A 15,549-nucleotide genomic window follows, 5' to 3' on the forward strand; every position below is an offset into this window, starting at 1 on the left:
CCATTTCAGTCAGGGAGAGGACATACAATTACGTCCCATAACAATATGTGAACGCTATTGGCTTATCTACGTATCTGGATGTTGAAACCGATTGCTTCATTTAATGCCACGATACAAATCTTCTGCACTGTTTGCACTCCATGGACTTGAGAAGAAAAAAATGCAGTATTTTCATTTATCACAATTCATAAGAAGTTTACTCATGTATTGGTACATGTCCAACTGTCCCAGCTTCTGATTGGAAGTTATTTCAGTCAGCCAGAGGACATGCAATTACATCTCATAAGAATATGCTGTTAGAAGTTGTCTCTTCTCTTATTTAGGTATCCTCCGTCAAAACTTTGTATTGTTTTCATTGTTCTCCTATCAAAGAATCAGGATCTCGTAGAAGCGAATGGGCTTCTAGGGCTTTCACATGATTTTCTGCAAAATAATTTGAGGCACCAATTACATCAGAAATGAAAACAAAATATTTACAGTTTCAATGCATCCGAGTCTCCGCCTTTCTAAAAGATCTGTCGTCCAACTTGTGCTCTGCCTGTGACAACACATATGAGTAAAATCAGCAGATAACAAAAGGTAAAATAAAGAGAAGACACCCTATCACCCTCTTTCATAATTAGAGTGCTTCAAAAGTAGATGAGAACTTAATAGGCCTTCATCAAGAAGGTATTTTGTTTCCTGTGGAACAGGTCGAAACTAAGTACTAGTCTACGACCTACAGAGATCTATTCAGTGAGACTGGGAATGGTTTATGAAATCTATCAGCACTGGATCTGTGCTGATTTCTTGTCAGGATCTAAAATTCACAATACGATTTTTTTTCAGGTTCAATTTTTCTTAAGCTCAATCCTATCCAGACAATCCAATTTTAGCAGGTTCGACGTTGATTAAACCTGATAACCAACATAGCTCATTAGCCCAGAACTGATCGAACCCTGTTATTATCAAAACAATTATTTCCCTTGCTGGGGGCCGAAAGTCCAACGGCCCCCAGCCCGACGCCCACTCTTACTTCTGCCAGGACTTTTAGCCCGGAACTGAACATCTTACAAACATGGTGCAATGACTTGCAATGTGGTTTATTTCTAATGACTAACACTATTGTATGTTTCCTCATGACTTGGAATACCTTTGATCAGTTATCCGACACGTCACAAGAGATCTAGTTTAAATTAGTTAGAAACTTTGACCAAACTAGACCAAGAAATTATGCCCTCCCAGATCTTCTATCTACTTCCTAACAGAACAAGCGATCACATGAGAAGACGCAGATGGAAATGACAAATGCGACTCAAAATAGAATTTAAACGTGCAGAAACTTTCAAATCATAGGTAAATAATATCAGAAGGTAAACTTTATAGCTCCCAAATTCCATCAGAATTCCTACCTTGTCCCCAGGGCTTCTCCAGGATTAACTGGCTCAGTCAACTTCCATGAGACGGACCTAAAAATATTTCCATGGACATGAGAATCTAAAATCTTAAATCTAAATATTATTAAAGGATACAAGGCACAATGTAAAGAACTATCTTAAAGGTTCATGATTATTGCAGATGTAGTCAAGGGAGTTACGGTTATTACTGAAGAAGGATTTCCCCTAAGAACTCACCCAGAGCCGGATCAACATGGAAAAAGAAACTTGCAGACACTATAAAGTAGCACAGGAGAAGCATCAATCCCTTGAAATAGTTAGAAGTGCCCTCCTACAATAAAACCATAATAGATAATAAACAACACGAATAAAACCACATAGTAACTAGCAATCAGAAGTGAGCCATCAGTATGTTGTTCAGTTTGATAGTTATCCAAAGTATAAACCTAGAAAAGAGACTGAGGAGTTATGAATACATGGCGGCAATAATTATAAGGGCCCACACACACACCATAAGTAGAGAGAGAGAGAGAAAGATAAACGTATAATCACCAGCCCAATTATCAAAACTTGGAGGGAGAAATGAAAACTTCGACAATGAAAAATCATCCTTAATCCATCATGAAGTGAAGAATATTCATGCATAGATTTATGTAATAGCATCACAATGCATCTTAAAATTTAAAGTTGCACATAGCAGGGTATTTAAGCATCCCTGTTGTTATCAAAAAAATTATTTTGCAATTTCCTTGCTAACCAATATAGCTCATTAGCTACTTATCATTTTTTGAGTTGCATCGAAAGGCTGATTATTTTCTCAGATAAATGTAGCTTTGTTTCTTATAAGCTATTGACAGTATGATAATGTACTCCGTACCTATTGAAAACACTAAATTAATCAATAAATCAATGGATATATTTATTGTTTTTTAACAATCCTTAAATTTATGCCTTCAACAAACCTGAAGCATGAATGCCACCACGAGAACCGTCATAAAAAGTGTAGCAGTCTCAAATATTTGGAAATTGAGGTCCATCGGCTGTCCCATGCACCATCCAATGACCACACAGAAAGGAATCTGTGATTAAATTAATCATGTTAATAATGAAAAAATTATTTAATAAGCAAAATAATAAACTAATTAGGAAGGCAACCACAACCGTATTAAGTTCTTGGGTAAAGTCACACCAAAGAAGAGTAATAGCATGAAAGGTCAAGGTTTATGATTGTGGCATTGTGCACAAAAGACATGCAGGAGTTTCCTAATCGTATGTATGCCCATGGAGGATATTGCACCCATAGGATCAACTGATCTAGTACATCAATGGAACCAAATTAACTTTGCATTTAAAATTCGTAAGCAATGGACACCAATTAATTTGCAAATTTGCTTGCCATGGAGTTGCTGTGGCTACGTGTAAGCCAAAAAGTTGGTAAAATGATTGGTGCTTACCAATTTAACACTTGTTTATGTTTCTAAATATATGCAGTTCCAACAAACACCCAGCTCATAGAAGATGACAGCAGTTCTTTGTAAGTTCAGAAATGATGGTTATGAACGGTAGTGTTTCAGGAAAATGGACCAGCCACCGTTTCAAAGGAAAAAACATGTATCACTGACACTTTTCTATGCAACAGCAACAATAAATCATAGTGAAAATGGATATTTTTATTGGTCATTCAAATCCATAAAAACCAGAAAAAAATATGAAAAATCAAGCATATAATGGTTGTCCAAATGATTAAAAAATGAATCAACAATTAGTAGAAACAAGTTTAGAATCCGTGTACACAATTTGCTTCCAAGAAAATTGCTGCTAAATTTGGTCTTCTTGATAAGAATATAAACAACCACATAGTTTCTTTCTATGGACATGACAGTCATTAAAATTGAAGGAGTATCTTTGAAGACCATAGTCCATACTGCTAGTAATAAGACAAATATGAATCAGCTGCATTCTTGTAGGATGACAAAGATATTATAAAATTGAAACATGGCTCTATTGCACTATTTCTTAGTTGAATCCAAAGCAGAATGAGAAAATCTTATCACTGCCTTGCAGTCAAATGGACAAAATTCTGAAATAATATCCATTCTTTCCATGTCAATTATCAATATATTAAATGCAAGTTCTTACAGTCTATAAGGGCATTTAACAGCTTAAGTCAGAGGAAGTTTGTCTTGAAGCCTTAATTGGAAAAACAAATAATAAAAATAAAAAATTAGAAAAAGGAAGTTTAAGAGGGATAAAATGGACAAGCAAAAGTAAGTGGGGAACGAGGAAAAAAAAATCCTAAGCTGCTGATGACTGATCTTATGACACTTTCACCTGATAAGCTTAAGTTATATGATTTAGCTATTTCTTCTAATGACTTCTAATAAAGGAACAGTAGTTGTGGCAGAATCAGTAAGGAATAGCAAAATCAACAAATTTGCAACAAAAAGTTGAAAACCGCCATAAGTCATTGAAACAGAAGCCTAAACAAAAAAAGTGATTGATGGAAAGAATTTATGAGGCAAATGTTTGATAGTCACCACAAACATTGATATCTGTGTAGATGAACCAATTGCAACTCCCAATGAAATATCCTACAGTAAGAAGAAAGAAAAAGAAACAAAATTACTCGGCATCAGTAAGACCTTTAGAAAACAAAAAATTTATTAGAAGGACTAGTATCAACTTGACCACTATATATATAATTATATATATATATACACATATATATATATGTGTGTGTGTGTGTGTGTATATAAAAGAATCCGAATCAACATACAAGTTTGTCTTTCATGGCAAACATAATGGCACTTGTATGTTCTGCAGCATTCCCCACAATAGGCAGCAGAATAACACTGATAAAAGCAATTGGCATTTCCAATGATTCAGAAGCTCCCTGCTAAGCAAGAAAGAACATCAGCCTTAACATTTCAGTTCTTCATATACAATAGACAGTAAATTGCAAGAGAACCCGCACAAAATTAACACTGACAGGGAATTTGATTGAAGGAAAGATATTGTCTGGGGATTTTTTTTACTAAATTATGCAGGATTGAAATAGACTGGTGCAAGGACAGCAGCAAACACATTGTTTTCTCTTTCACTGAATCATTGACCGGGGCCTTCTGGTCTTTTGATCGGAAAGGCCCTGATGGATTGTCTCTGAGACATCTAAATAAGCAGAGTCAGCATTCACTCTCTCACTCACGTGATATATATAAATATATATATATATATCATCCTCGCTGCACCCGCACGCCACACCTGTGTGACATAAGGTGCAAGAATGACACTAAAAAAGCCCAACAAACTCGGGCTTTCAAATTGCCAACCAAAATATGTTAAGGTATGGAGGGAAGCAGCAGCGCACTAGGCCAACACCATCCCTGCTATTCTATATCTACCTCATGAAAAAATGTTGCTTTAAACTGACACTACAAATCATCCTGTTAGATTCCTAGTAATGGTCATTGCCAAGAAAAACTAAGTTAATTAATTTTTTGGTCTAGTACGGATACAATTGTGCTTTCTGAAATATGTAGGCAGGAAAAAGTAGTCATCTTTGGGAAAAGCTAAAATCCAGCAGTGCTTTACAGGAAAATGAAAACAAAAGGACTAATCATCACAGTTCAGCCATGTTTTTTGTTGAAAAGCACCTACGAAGTTATCAAATAAAAGATGAATTGGTTTATCATTTCCTTAAAGAGAAAAGAAAAGGAAAATTTCCACATAAAACTTAATAGTAGCAAAACAGATTTACATCCTGCCTTGTACAGCATAGCCACCATATGTGGTTAAAAACTAACATTTAGAAATAGACAGATGCTTAAATATTTCCATGGAACAATTTTGTTATTCCTTTAACCTGACTGTAGAGATAAGGCTTGAATCATGTGAAAACATACAAAGACAATTAACCTTTACAACAAACATAAACAATATGCTTAAACCTGAAAAAAGTTCAAACGGAAAAGTCATGAATAAGGATCCTAAATTTTACAAACACAGAAGTGCTTGACATGAACATAATTCAGTATAAAGTATTTCTACTGTCATTCTGAAAAGAATGAATTGATGCAAGTCCCAGAAAAGAAATTTTTGTAGAAAGATTGGCTTACTTCTATGGCATCAACAAGGTACCCTGAGAGGAAGGAAACCCAAACAGTCAAAATCGATAGCCAGATGAGAGCTTCAACTGATGAGATCTCTGGAACTTCATCATCATCTATTCCTCCTTCACTTGGACTCCCACCCTAAGTTGAATATCATAAAACTTAAAAGGCATATACAAACTACAATAAACATAAGTGATCTAAGCATTGCATTTTAAATGTGAGCCCGTGGGTTCAGAAAACAATCCAAGTAACATCTTTTGACAAATTTCCAAGGTGACAACCTTACATATATTCTCTGTTTTTTGAAGAATAACATGTAAAACTTCTTCTTGTCTCTAGGTATAGATGAAAAAGATTCCAAAGGATTTTTTTAAACATCAGCACATGGTTCATGTCATCATTTTCCGCATGGAGATTTGCAAGTGATAAAACACTTGTCCAAACCATTTCTTAACTTTATTGCAGCAGATTGCAGCCTCAATCAATGATTCCAAAGGAAAAACTGAGCTTTTATAACATTTCTCAAATCTATGTAGCGTAAATGTTCCATAAGAAAGTGTGTTTAACACTGAAAAAGGCTAAGTTGAATAAAAACAAATTATTTGAGTCCGACCTAGTAAACTAGATTTCCACTTGCTTGGTGATGCTAACCACAAAAAAATCTATAAGATCAATCCGGGAATGCTATAGGCATGTAAATGCAAGCTTCAATATGGAACTGGTTGGATAATTGTTTTCAAATAAAATCATTGAAAAATAATGAAATTACAAATATCTGCTGAAACCTCAGGCACAGGAAAAAATGAAAGTCATTACCTCATCAACAGGAGCATAAAGGTTCTTGTGACTTTTAAGCTGAAAAACAAGATTGCAAGCATATGCCACAAGCATAATGCAGCTACTGATCCTTGACAAAGCCATCTCAGACTCTCCGAAGTGCAGCTCAGTATGTGTAGAATGAAGGACTGCTGGAAAAAGTAGACCCATTACTGCCATCAGCAGCAATCCAGAGTTCACCATAGCAGCTGACTGAAATTCAGGGGCAAATATTATGTTAACAAAATTAAAGAAAAAAAAAGAGAGAACAAGATTCACCAGAAAGCTCCAAACATTAAGCAATCAACCTTGTTGAAAACCTGGTCCTTCTTGTAATGAACTATCCCACCACAGAAGAAAGCACCACCAAGCACCAGCAACATATTTGATAAGATAGAACCAAGAAGTGACTGTTGAACGACACGTACCATTCCATGTTTTAATGCATATATAGATATTATCATCTCTGTGGCATTGCCAAATGTGGCATTCAAAAGGCCACCAACTGCCAGAGTAGATCCACGAACCAAAAGTCAAGTACATGCAAATAAATCATAAATTTACAAGCAAAATGTATCTGACAAAACAGTTGACAATTAGTGGAAAAAGGAAAAAATTGTAAGAGTCTCTTTTTCATTTAAATATTAAAAGAGGTTTCAGAAGGTATGGAAATTTACGTAGTCAAAGTGCTAGAAACTACTTAGGCAATGAATGATGCCTACAACCAAAGTCATACTAGGTAGCAGTATGGTCCCAGAAGAGAAAAAAAGAAGCCACTGAAATATAAATAAATTATTAACAAACGGGCATTTCTCAAAGGATCAAACTTAATGAACGGAATAATTAAAATTAATATTTATATGAATTATAACTATCAAGTATCAACTATACAAATTACAAGTGTTAAATATATATATATACGGTACACATCATACATATGTTAGATGAAATAGCATCACATATACAAAAAGATGTAGTATATGAACTATGACAGCGTTGTCTTGACTGTGTGTCCTATGATACAATAGGATACATAGTGCCTTTAACAATAGTGATAACCTAGAAACTAGTTTCAGGCAGTGTTGTACGTATCGTACGATACGGGGTCGTATCGTACGATACGTATCTTATCGTTTGCAAAATACGATACGATACACCCCCTGTATCGCAAATGGGGGTGTATCGTACCTGTATCGTACGATACGTGCGATACGGGCCCCCGTATCGTACGATACGGTGCGATACGGCCCGTATCGTACGATACGGGCTGATTTCTAAAAAGGAGACTTGAACCCCATTTTTTCGAGTTTTTTTTATAAAAACCCACCCCTTCCTCATTTCTAATCTATAGATTGTACCGTTTTAGAGGGAAATCATTGATTTCCATTGTGAAATCATCGATTTCCATTGTGAAATCATCGATTGTCACCGTGAAATCATCTATTAAACCATGGATTTGTGCATGGGTGGCTGATTCCCATTGAGAGGAAATGGTTTTTTTTTAAACCATGAAGATAATGATGAAAAAGAATGATATTGTTATGAATTTTGATGTCTATGAAGTATGAATGATGAACCGTGAACGTGTAAGTTTATAGCATTTAGCAAAATAATAAGTCTATCATTATCTAAAAGACTAAACCATGTTTTCTATGAAGAATTTATTATTTTTAATTTTTTCTGATTTTTTATGAATTTTTTGATTTTTTTTTAAATTTTTTCTGAGTTATTATTATTATTTTTTTAAAATTTACGATACAGTTACGATATGTTACGATACGTTACGATACAGCGTATCTTAAAGCCCGACCGATACGCCTTACGATACGCTTTTTACAACATTGGTTTCAGGAGTGCAATGAACCTGTAATGAGCATATCCTATGACACAAGCAGCATTGTGCAGTACAGCCCCAGTGAACAGAAAAGAGGGTCAAAGACCATCTTTTCAACTTTTCTTTTGAGAGCCCCCATCACAAACCTTAGACAGTCTTAGGAGATTTATGAGAGGAGCTTTTGTGCTCTTGAGGAGAAAACAAGGATTTGTAGCCTGATTTGTGCTTGAAAGATCGACCTCTCAATGGAGAAAGAGGATTTTCATTTATCGTGCATAGGAGATTGTTTCTACCATGAAAGGCATAAACATTATTTATTTTACCTTAGATTAGTGTTATTCTGAAGAGATATGGCTTCAAGCAACCTCATATGGAAATGGTGCACTCATGTGCAAGTTGACGTAAATTGGAAATAACTTGTAATTTTTGTAAAAGTTGGCTATTGCTGAAGCCTATTGATTTGAAGCAGCATCAAACTGGAATGTAGGAAAATATTGCCCTGTGCACATCTAAGGATCTAACAGAAACTTAAATGACAATACCAACAAACAATTGATAGTTTGAAAGCAAAAAAAAAAAAAAAGGAAGTGGAAAAAAGAATGAAGAATGCAAATGATATGCATTGAGAATCGGAAAATTAAAGATGATAGGAATTATGAACTTACTTTTGATCCTAGTGCACGATCAGAATTGGCTAGTTTCAGGGTAAAACAGAAAAGGTTAACAGCGGATGAAGGCAGCTGTAGTAGAAAATGAAGAGCTGATGCAAGACTAGCAGGTGGCAGGTCTTTTAGGAGAGTACCTTTTGGCAGGCCTAATGTTTCTACTTCTACTAGAAGCTTTTCCGACAGCAGACTGCTCCCAGTTGTCAACTAAACATTTGAGTTGCTATGACTCCCAAGAACATGGTAGAGAAAGTAAGTAATGTAGTTGAGAGATGATTATATGAGGTTTACCCTTCCTTTAACACACCAAATCCATTTCCATTTCAAGTTGCACAAATGCAGGCACCTCTACAGTCCTCAAATATAAGATGCACTCTTCTCATCAATTAAGAGGCAAATTCATTTATCAAACTATAAAACAAATGGAAACATATGTTGGTGAATTCAAAATATGTTGACGAGAGAATGGTGTAGTATCAAGGTAGATTAGATGAATAGACAGATACGAGGATCAGAACAATGATTATTTTTCTTATATATTGTCCTAAAGGTATTAGGCTTTTTTAAATTCGTTGATTTGGATTCACGGCACTTGAGTGCGGGTGCAGATGTGGCAAACCGAATGTGCTGTGTCAAAGAAGCACCAGCATCAACACGGGTGTGACACGGGCATGGCAGCCATTTAGAAGCACCCATGTGACATAGATTTGGATACTCCAAAGACAGTTAATGTTTTTATTTCATGCTTTTGTGATGTTGGAAAAGAAAATAGTCTATACAAATGTTCTGTAGTTCATAGATAATGTAGCAAATTATAAAGCTGCAAGAAGAATGTGAAAACCAGATTCCATTCCACACAAGGAAATATGGGAAGGACCCCCTAAAGGATCATGATCTTTATAAACTAAGTAGGTAGGGTCATAACATCTAAGAAGTTCATTAAGCCTTCCCCTTACTTTCTTATTGGAAGACTAACCAAACTTACTGAAATCCTTTCCCATCCTTAGTTCAATAGGTGGGCAGATTCAGATTCATGTAAGATCATTTGGGTACTGGTCTAGGACTTGTAGACACTATAAGATGTTTAAGTCACTCCAAGTGTAGAAATTCTGATTGGCAGTCAAAAGAAGTTACGGATATTATATTCAAAAGTCAGTTTTCAGAATCAGGTGTTATATTACAGAAAATTAATATATCCGTCAAAATCCAATAATTGATTGACCATGAAGACAAGCTTGCTATGAGGTACTCCTGTGAAGCCACAGACAAAATAAAAGGGGCAATATAAAGAGCAACTCAAAGCAAATAAATTGTACACATGCATCAAGTGTATTATAAATCAGAGGTGGACTAGTCAACTTCATCATGCCCTTCAAGAATGGCCTATTATCTAAAACTTGCAGTGAGATATTCACCAATAAATAAAACAAAGAGAAGTTTTCAAAGAATTATTGGCTTGCATTAAGACGATTGTCACAAAATTTAAAATCCTAAATTAAAATGCAAAAAATGAAGTAATAAAAAATGTGAGAAAATGATAAAAATAGGAGAAAATGTGCTTTTTTTAGTTTTTTCTTTTTTCTTTTTCATTTTTTCATTGTGGCATCTTTTTCAAAAGGATGGGTAATTTTGCGGTATTTTTTGCTGACCGATTTCTTATGTATAAAAGGCATTCTTTTAAAAAAATGTGTTTTCTGTCAAAATTATTAAGGATTTAAGACATCGGTGTTGGGGCCTGACATGCAAGATCTCATTCCTTTTTGTTTGTGTTTGATAGGATATGTGATTGAGAAAAAGGTAATAAACTAATGTAAACTTGTTTTAAAGTTAACACACCAATATATACTGATTTTATAATTAATGATTTTCTACTTGTTGAGGCAACCACAGAAAAACATTAACAAGAAAGCATAAGCAGCAAATTGATTTATAAGGTTACAGCACTTCAGTGTACTTACTACTATTACTACTATAATTCAATAGGAAGAAGTAGAATAGTTCAACTTTGAAGAAGCATAAACAGACAACAAGAAGGAGCCTGTAGACTCTGTACAGTTTCGGGATGTGAATTTGAAGTAGAAAAAATGAAGAAGAAGATGATGATCATAAATATGGATGATAATTTGGCTTTCGTTTTTGTATTGAATAAGATTATTTGCTAACATTTAGATCTTTAAGTTACAGTAAAGTAGTCAAACTGATTATTTTAATTTGTTACATTCTTAGGTTTATCATTTATGATTTATGACCAACACATTTTTTCTTGATTTTACATGGGTGAATTTTTTGCTTAATTTTTAATGATTATTTTGCTTTTTTTTTCAACTTTCCTGATTTTTTGTTATTTTTTAAATTAAAGAAAAATCATTTAAGATTCTTACATTATGTCAAGTGCCCAACCATTGGTCCAATGGGTACATATTACTTTACACACTTTACAAGATTGAACCATATAGGCACGCACCAACTATCAGAAATGCTTGCGACATTTTGAAAGCATCATGATAATTTCAAAAATATTGCCAAGAAAATACTGTGATGTTACCACAAAAAAACCACTATTTCCCATTTAACCATGTTAGGCATAAATTTTGCATTTTCTTTCTTTTAATTTTAAAACCTATTTTGAAACGTTATCACCACTTTTGTGAGAAAATTAGCCAAAACCCTCATAACTTCAATTTTTTTTTCTCTATAACTCATTATGCTGTACATTTTTTCTCTTTTGAGTTTCCAAGCATTTCTAACAAGAAATTTTTTGTTGTTAAATACCGGAAGAAATCTTCACTCTTAGATGTCCAGGAATAATATTTATCAAAATGATATACGCACATACTTCAAATGAAAAAATCACACACAGCACTTGGAAAATGAGGAAAGGAAAAATAGAAAGACAAGAAAAACTTGCCTCATACAGCAGAAAAGAAAGAAGAAAAATTCTGCCTCAACAGAAGAATAGAAAGAACAAAATAAAACTGAGAGTTTTTTTGTTCATGTTTAATGCCAAGGATGCATAATGTCTAGAAGAGCCAACATGTATCAGATGATGGCCTAGCCACCTAGGTGCTTCAGTATGGTCAAGTTGCTAGGAACAACCAGCCTCGGCAGCTAGGTGCACTCTATGTGTAGGGGCCTAAGTGCATATCAAGGCACACCTTTGATAACATACATGGAAATACAAATAGCCATTGAGAGTGCACCAGAAGACAAAAGTAGCAGCCATGCAACCATATTGGAAAATACTCAAGTGATAAGACAAAACAAATTCTCATAATAGCTGCATGTACATAGACCAGAGGGTCCTAGATGAGTTGATTACAAGATGATACCTGTAGGTCCAGTGAAGAATGCAAGTTGCCTGCATTCAAGGGAACAAGAACTATCACAAATGAGGCCACATGACTGCTTGATAAAAAACCAAACTAAATGAGCTCTATGAGATATTAAACTGAATCAAGAAACTGTAGAGGAAATCTGTTATATGTTACTGAATAGTTTTTGTATACATTTAAAATTAAATGCTTCTTACTCCGTAGCATAACCCAAACGCTCAGCTAAAGGAATTATCCCCAATAAACTGAAGAAGAAAACCCAGCCCTGTAGTGTCAAAAGATTAACTTTAGACTAGTTGAATGAAAAAGCGAAACATAGGATGCATTAGAAACCAAAGCATATAAATTTATCAAAACTACAGCGGTTCCTATGGATAGTGGTTAGTGGTGACTGGTAAATAAGATCTCAGTAAAGGCCAAAGGTACAATTCTGTCCAAGATTCTTTCATAAAGGGAAAAGGAGAAATTTACACCAGATTTGAGTTCTTCCTCTAACAAAATCATAGTTGACCTTCAAGAAATGGACAAGTAAGAAAAAATAACAAATAATAACTATGATAATGGTGTCACTAGCAACAACACTAATATCAGCTAGTCACACAAAAGAAGAAATAAAAATAAACTAAACTTAATTGCAATTACACACAGAAAAAATTTCAGAGGTTAACTTACATTATGCTGGGTTAGATCATGGACTAAGAGAGCTATAGGACCAAAAATCAAGAGCACGTTGAGTTTTGATTGAAATATCACAATGCTTATGCTGCCAAGTAATCCATTTTTTGGTTGCTCCATTGCCCTTGAATCTAGATCATGTGCCTTCAGGGAAACTGCTGCAGGACTAACAAGGCTTTCATCTTCAAACTCAATGCCTGATCTGTCATCTAATGTACTCATCTACATCATCAAAAAATATAATAAACCATCTCCAAGTATCAGCTAGAAAGAAAGAAGAAAAAAACAACGAACAACAATAAAAAATTCAACTCAAAACATTCATGTATTGGATGTGCAAACTTGTTAGTGATATGCCTCATATTCACATCAAGAATGATTACTCTAAGCTCCGCAAGATCTCATGATGTCAAAAGGAATTTGCTCTCCTTGAAGACAAGTTGCTAATCATGATATAGTTCAAACTTCAAAGGACACATCTCATGAAGCAACTTACTTCTATATGAGGAATAGATACAACCATTTGCGACTTGTCACGTAGTTGGGCCATCTGCACAGCCAGAATTGCGAGCAGCCCATTCCAAGCAATACAATATCACTGCAATGGGACACCATTTTTTTAGATCTTGATGAAGATATACAAGAAATACTGCTTGATTTTGGCAAGTGAACGTCTACAACATAAATGTTCAAACCAGCAGAAGTTGTAGGAAGATTATGCAGAAAGACTAAAATAAAATAAGGTGTATCTGTTGTCAAGTGTTCTATCTTTTTGAGCTTTTAAAATCCAGTAACATAACAATATCTATGTATTTCGGCCATCTTGTGAAGAACACACAAAAAGGAACAATTCTTGATGTTGCTTCATAAAAACCATCAGAAAGCAAGCACAAACGACCATCAACCACTGCAGGCGTTGTGATTTATGAAAGAAAGAAGACGAAGAAATGCATTGCAAATAAAAAGCAAAATTGGAAGGGAAAAAAGGAACAATCATCAAAGCCATAGTCCACAGTCCATCTTCATTCTGGTTATGTACTCCATGGATGATACCAACGAAGGCAACATAAATTTCAAACTAAACCTAATATCGGGATCATCAGAAAAGATCATGAAAGTTTCAAAGGCAAACATGTCAATCGACGGGATTAACAGTCATTAACCAACTAAAAGCTAATAAGATCCAATTAGAACAAAGAAACTTACAATCAAAGATAAAAGGCAACAACCAATAGAACACATAAACAAGCTTAACACCGAAAAGGTGTTTCTCTTCATTTGAACAAATTTCAGAACAAGAACATAAAATCATCTGAGCTCACAAATGCGCACAACCAATGATGAAGACATTAAAGTTCACTAAAAACCAGAAACATTAGATAGTGAGGATATCAATGTTCCTAGCATTCGGCAAAGTACAAAAAAAATCCCAAGGACATACTAGTTCCAATCAATTTTAATGCATCAAGCCCGACAACCAACGAAACGCACGCAGATTAAATTTTCCGGAAGCGAAAGTCCTATGGCATACATGGTAATCACAAGAAGGAAGCATCCTCTGAACCGAGCATCTCATCCTCTGAGGATCGGAAGCCACAACAGCGAACCGTGCGTTTGCTGGCAGAAGCAGAGAGAGAGAGAGAGAGAGAGAGAGAGAGAGAGAGAGGACGAGAGGTTTTCCTTTTTTGTTCTTTTGGCCCCTTCCCGACAAGAAGGAAGAAGAGGATTCTCCGGAATTTGAGGACTTTCCATGATTGAAAGAAGATTTTCTTCCTCTCAACAGGCAGAGGTAGAGAGGGACAGAGGCGTTTATTTCCGAGGGATGCGGAGGGTAATCGCCCGCGAAATTGACGGGCGGACGGACGTTGATCTTTTTTCAATTTCCCGCCGAAACCCTTTTCCATTTCTGTCCTTGTATCTTTCATATTTCATATAACCCCCACATGACTTTCACATTTTCCAATAGCCTGCCGTCTAATTTTTGTCTGACCTATGCCAATAAATCATGACATGAGTTAGCAAGAGATAGTTGGCAAACCAGTGACTCAAACTCGAAGATAGATAGATGACCGGGTCGTGGGCTTCATCAATTCGGTTGAGTATTCAAATAACCATAATGTCTATTTACTACAGCAGAATGAGGTGATTTCAAGTGAGTCAGGGGCGAATTGGGCCGAGTTAAAGGTGAGTCCACTCAAACCTTGACTCATGCCCAGACTTGCAGGCGATCTCCGAGCTGACTCAGCTGATTCCAAAGCCAGCACGGCGAGTTTGCCAACTATGGAGTAGGAAGGCTTTGAACACTTGAAAAATGTTCTCCAATAACTGGTCTCAGAGTCAGAAATTTTGGGCTGGGATGTGCTAATTCAAGAACTTTTAAATCTCTAAGGGCAACAATATATATGAATGAGCAATTAGTTGAGGGTACTAATAAGAAAATAATGAAATTTTATAGGGCTGGTGTGGCCAGCTCACATGTGGCTTCCTCACTGCCAAGCACAAAGTTGAGCTACATGGGGACAGCTTGATGAAAAATAACATTAGTTATAAAAAAAAACCAAATTCTTTGTTTTTTTTTTTTTTGGTGAAACTTGCTTGCAAAACCTCTGATCTGAAATATTTTCTTATTATTATTATTTTGTTGGTGCAACAGTTTCTTTTTGTAAAATTCTTCATAGATTACCACCTCAAATTCATACTACAACTTAGTACCAACTAAGTTTCTTGTCATGTTACAAA

At 35.3% G+C, this 15,549-nt stretch overlaps 1 protein-coding gene across 2 annotated transcripts; it reads right to left on the minus strand.

Annotated features, from left to right (window-relative positions):
• Positions 1 to 146: 146 nt before the first annotated feature.
• On the minus strand, positions 147 to 14,599 carry LOC116248167 (vacuolar cation/proton exchanger 3-like). 2 transcript variants are annotated; one of them, XM_031620804.2, is made up of 14 exons: positions 14,342 to 14,599; positions 13,307 to 13,408; positions 12,808 to 13,032; positions 12,333 to 12,400; positions 12,133 to 12,161; positions 6,613 to 6,809; positions 6,305 to 6,517; positions 5,492 to 5,626; positions 4,153 to 4,269; positions 3,914 to 3,967; positions 2,339 to 2,455; positions 1,614 to 1,707; positions 1,392 to 1,448; positions 147 to 538 (listed from the first exon to the last, which is right to left on the minus strand). In XM_031620804.2, the coding sequence occupies exons 2-13, from the start codon at positions 13,358 to 13,360 to the stop codon at positions 1,429 to 1,431; spliced, it is 1,323 nt and encodes a 440-aa protein (XP_031476664.1). In that variant the 5' UTR covers positions 13,361 to 13,408; positions 14,342 to 14,599; the 3' UTR covers positions 147 to 538; positions 1,392 to 1,428. The 2 variants fall into 2 exon arrangements, with proteins under 2 accessions (XP_031476664.1, XP_031476665.1); XM_031620805.2 differs by lacking the exon at positions 14,342 to 14,599 and adding an exon at positions 14,252 to 14,271.
• Between the last annotated feature and the right edge of the window lie 950 nt (positions 14,600 to 15,549).

The sequence above is a fragment of the Nymphaea colorata genome, chromosome 2 (assembly GCF_008831285.2).
Source record: "Nymphaea colorata isolate Beijing-Zhang1983 chromosome 2, ASM883128v2, whole genome shotgun sequence".
NCBI classification, from domain to species: domain Eukaryota; kingdom Viridiplantae; phylum Streptophyta; class Magnoliopsida; order Nymphaeales; family Nymphaeaceae; genus Nymphaea; species Nymphaea colorata.

Bases quoted from the DNA above. Each gene is read 5' to 3' on its own strand.
- LOC116248167 (XM_031620804.2), bottom strand. From the start codon at position 13,360: ATGGCCCAACTACGTGACAAGTCGCAAATGGTTGTATCTATTCCTCAT. The intron at 5,627-6,304 runs GTAATGACTTTC...TATTCAACTTAG, and splicing joins TTTATGCTCCTGTTGATGAG to GGTGGGAGTCCAAGTGAAGG. The intron at 1,708-2,338 runs GTTTGTTGAAGG...GTTTTATTGTAG, and splicing joins TGGTGGCATTCATGCTTCAG to GAGGGCACTTCTAACTATTT.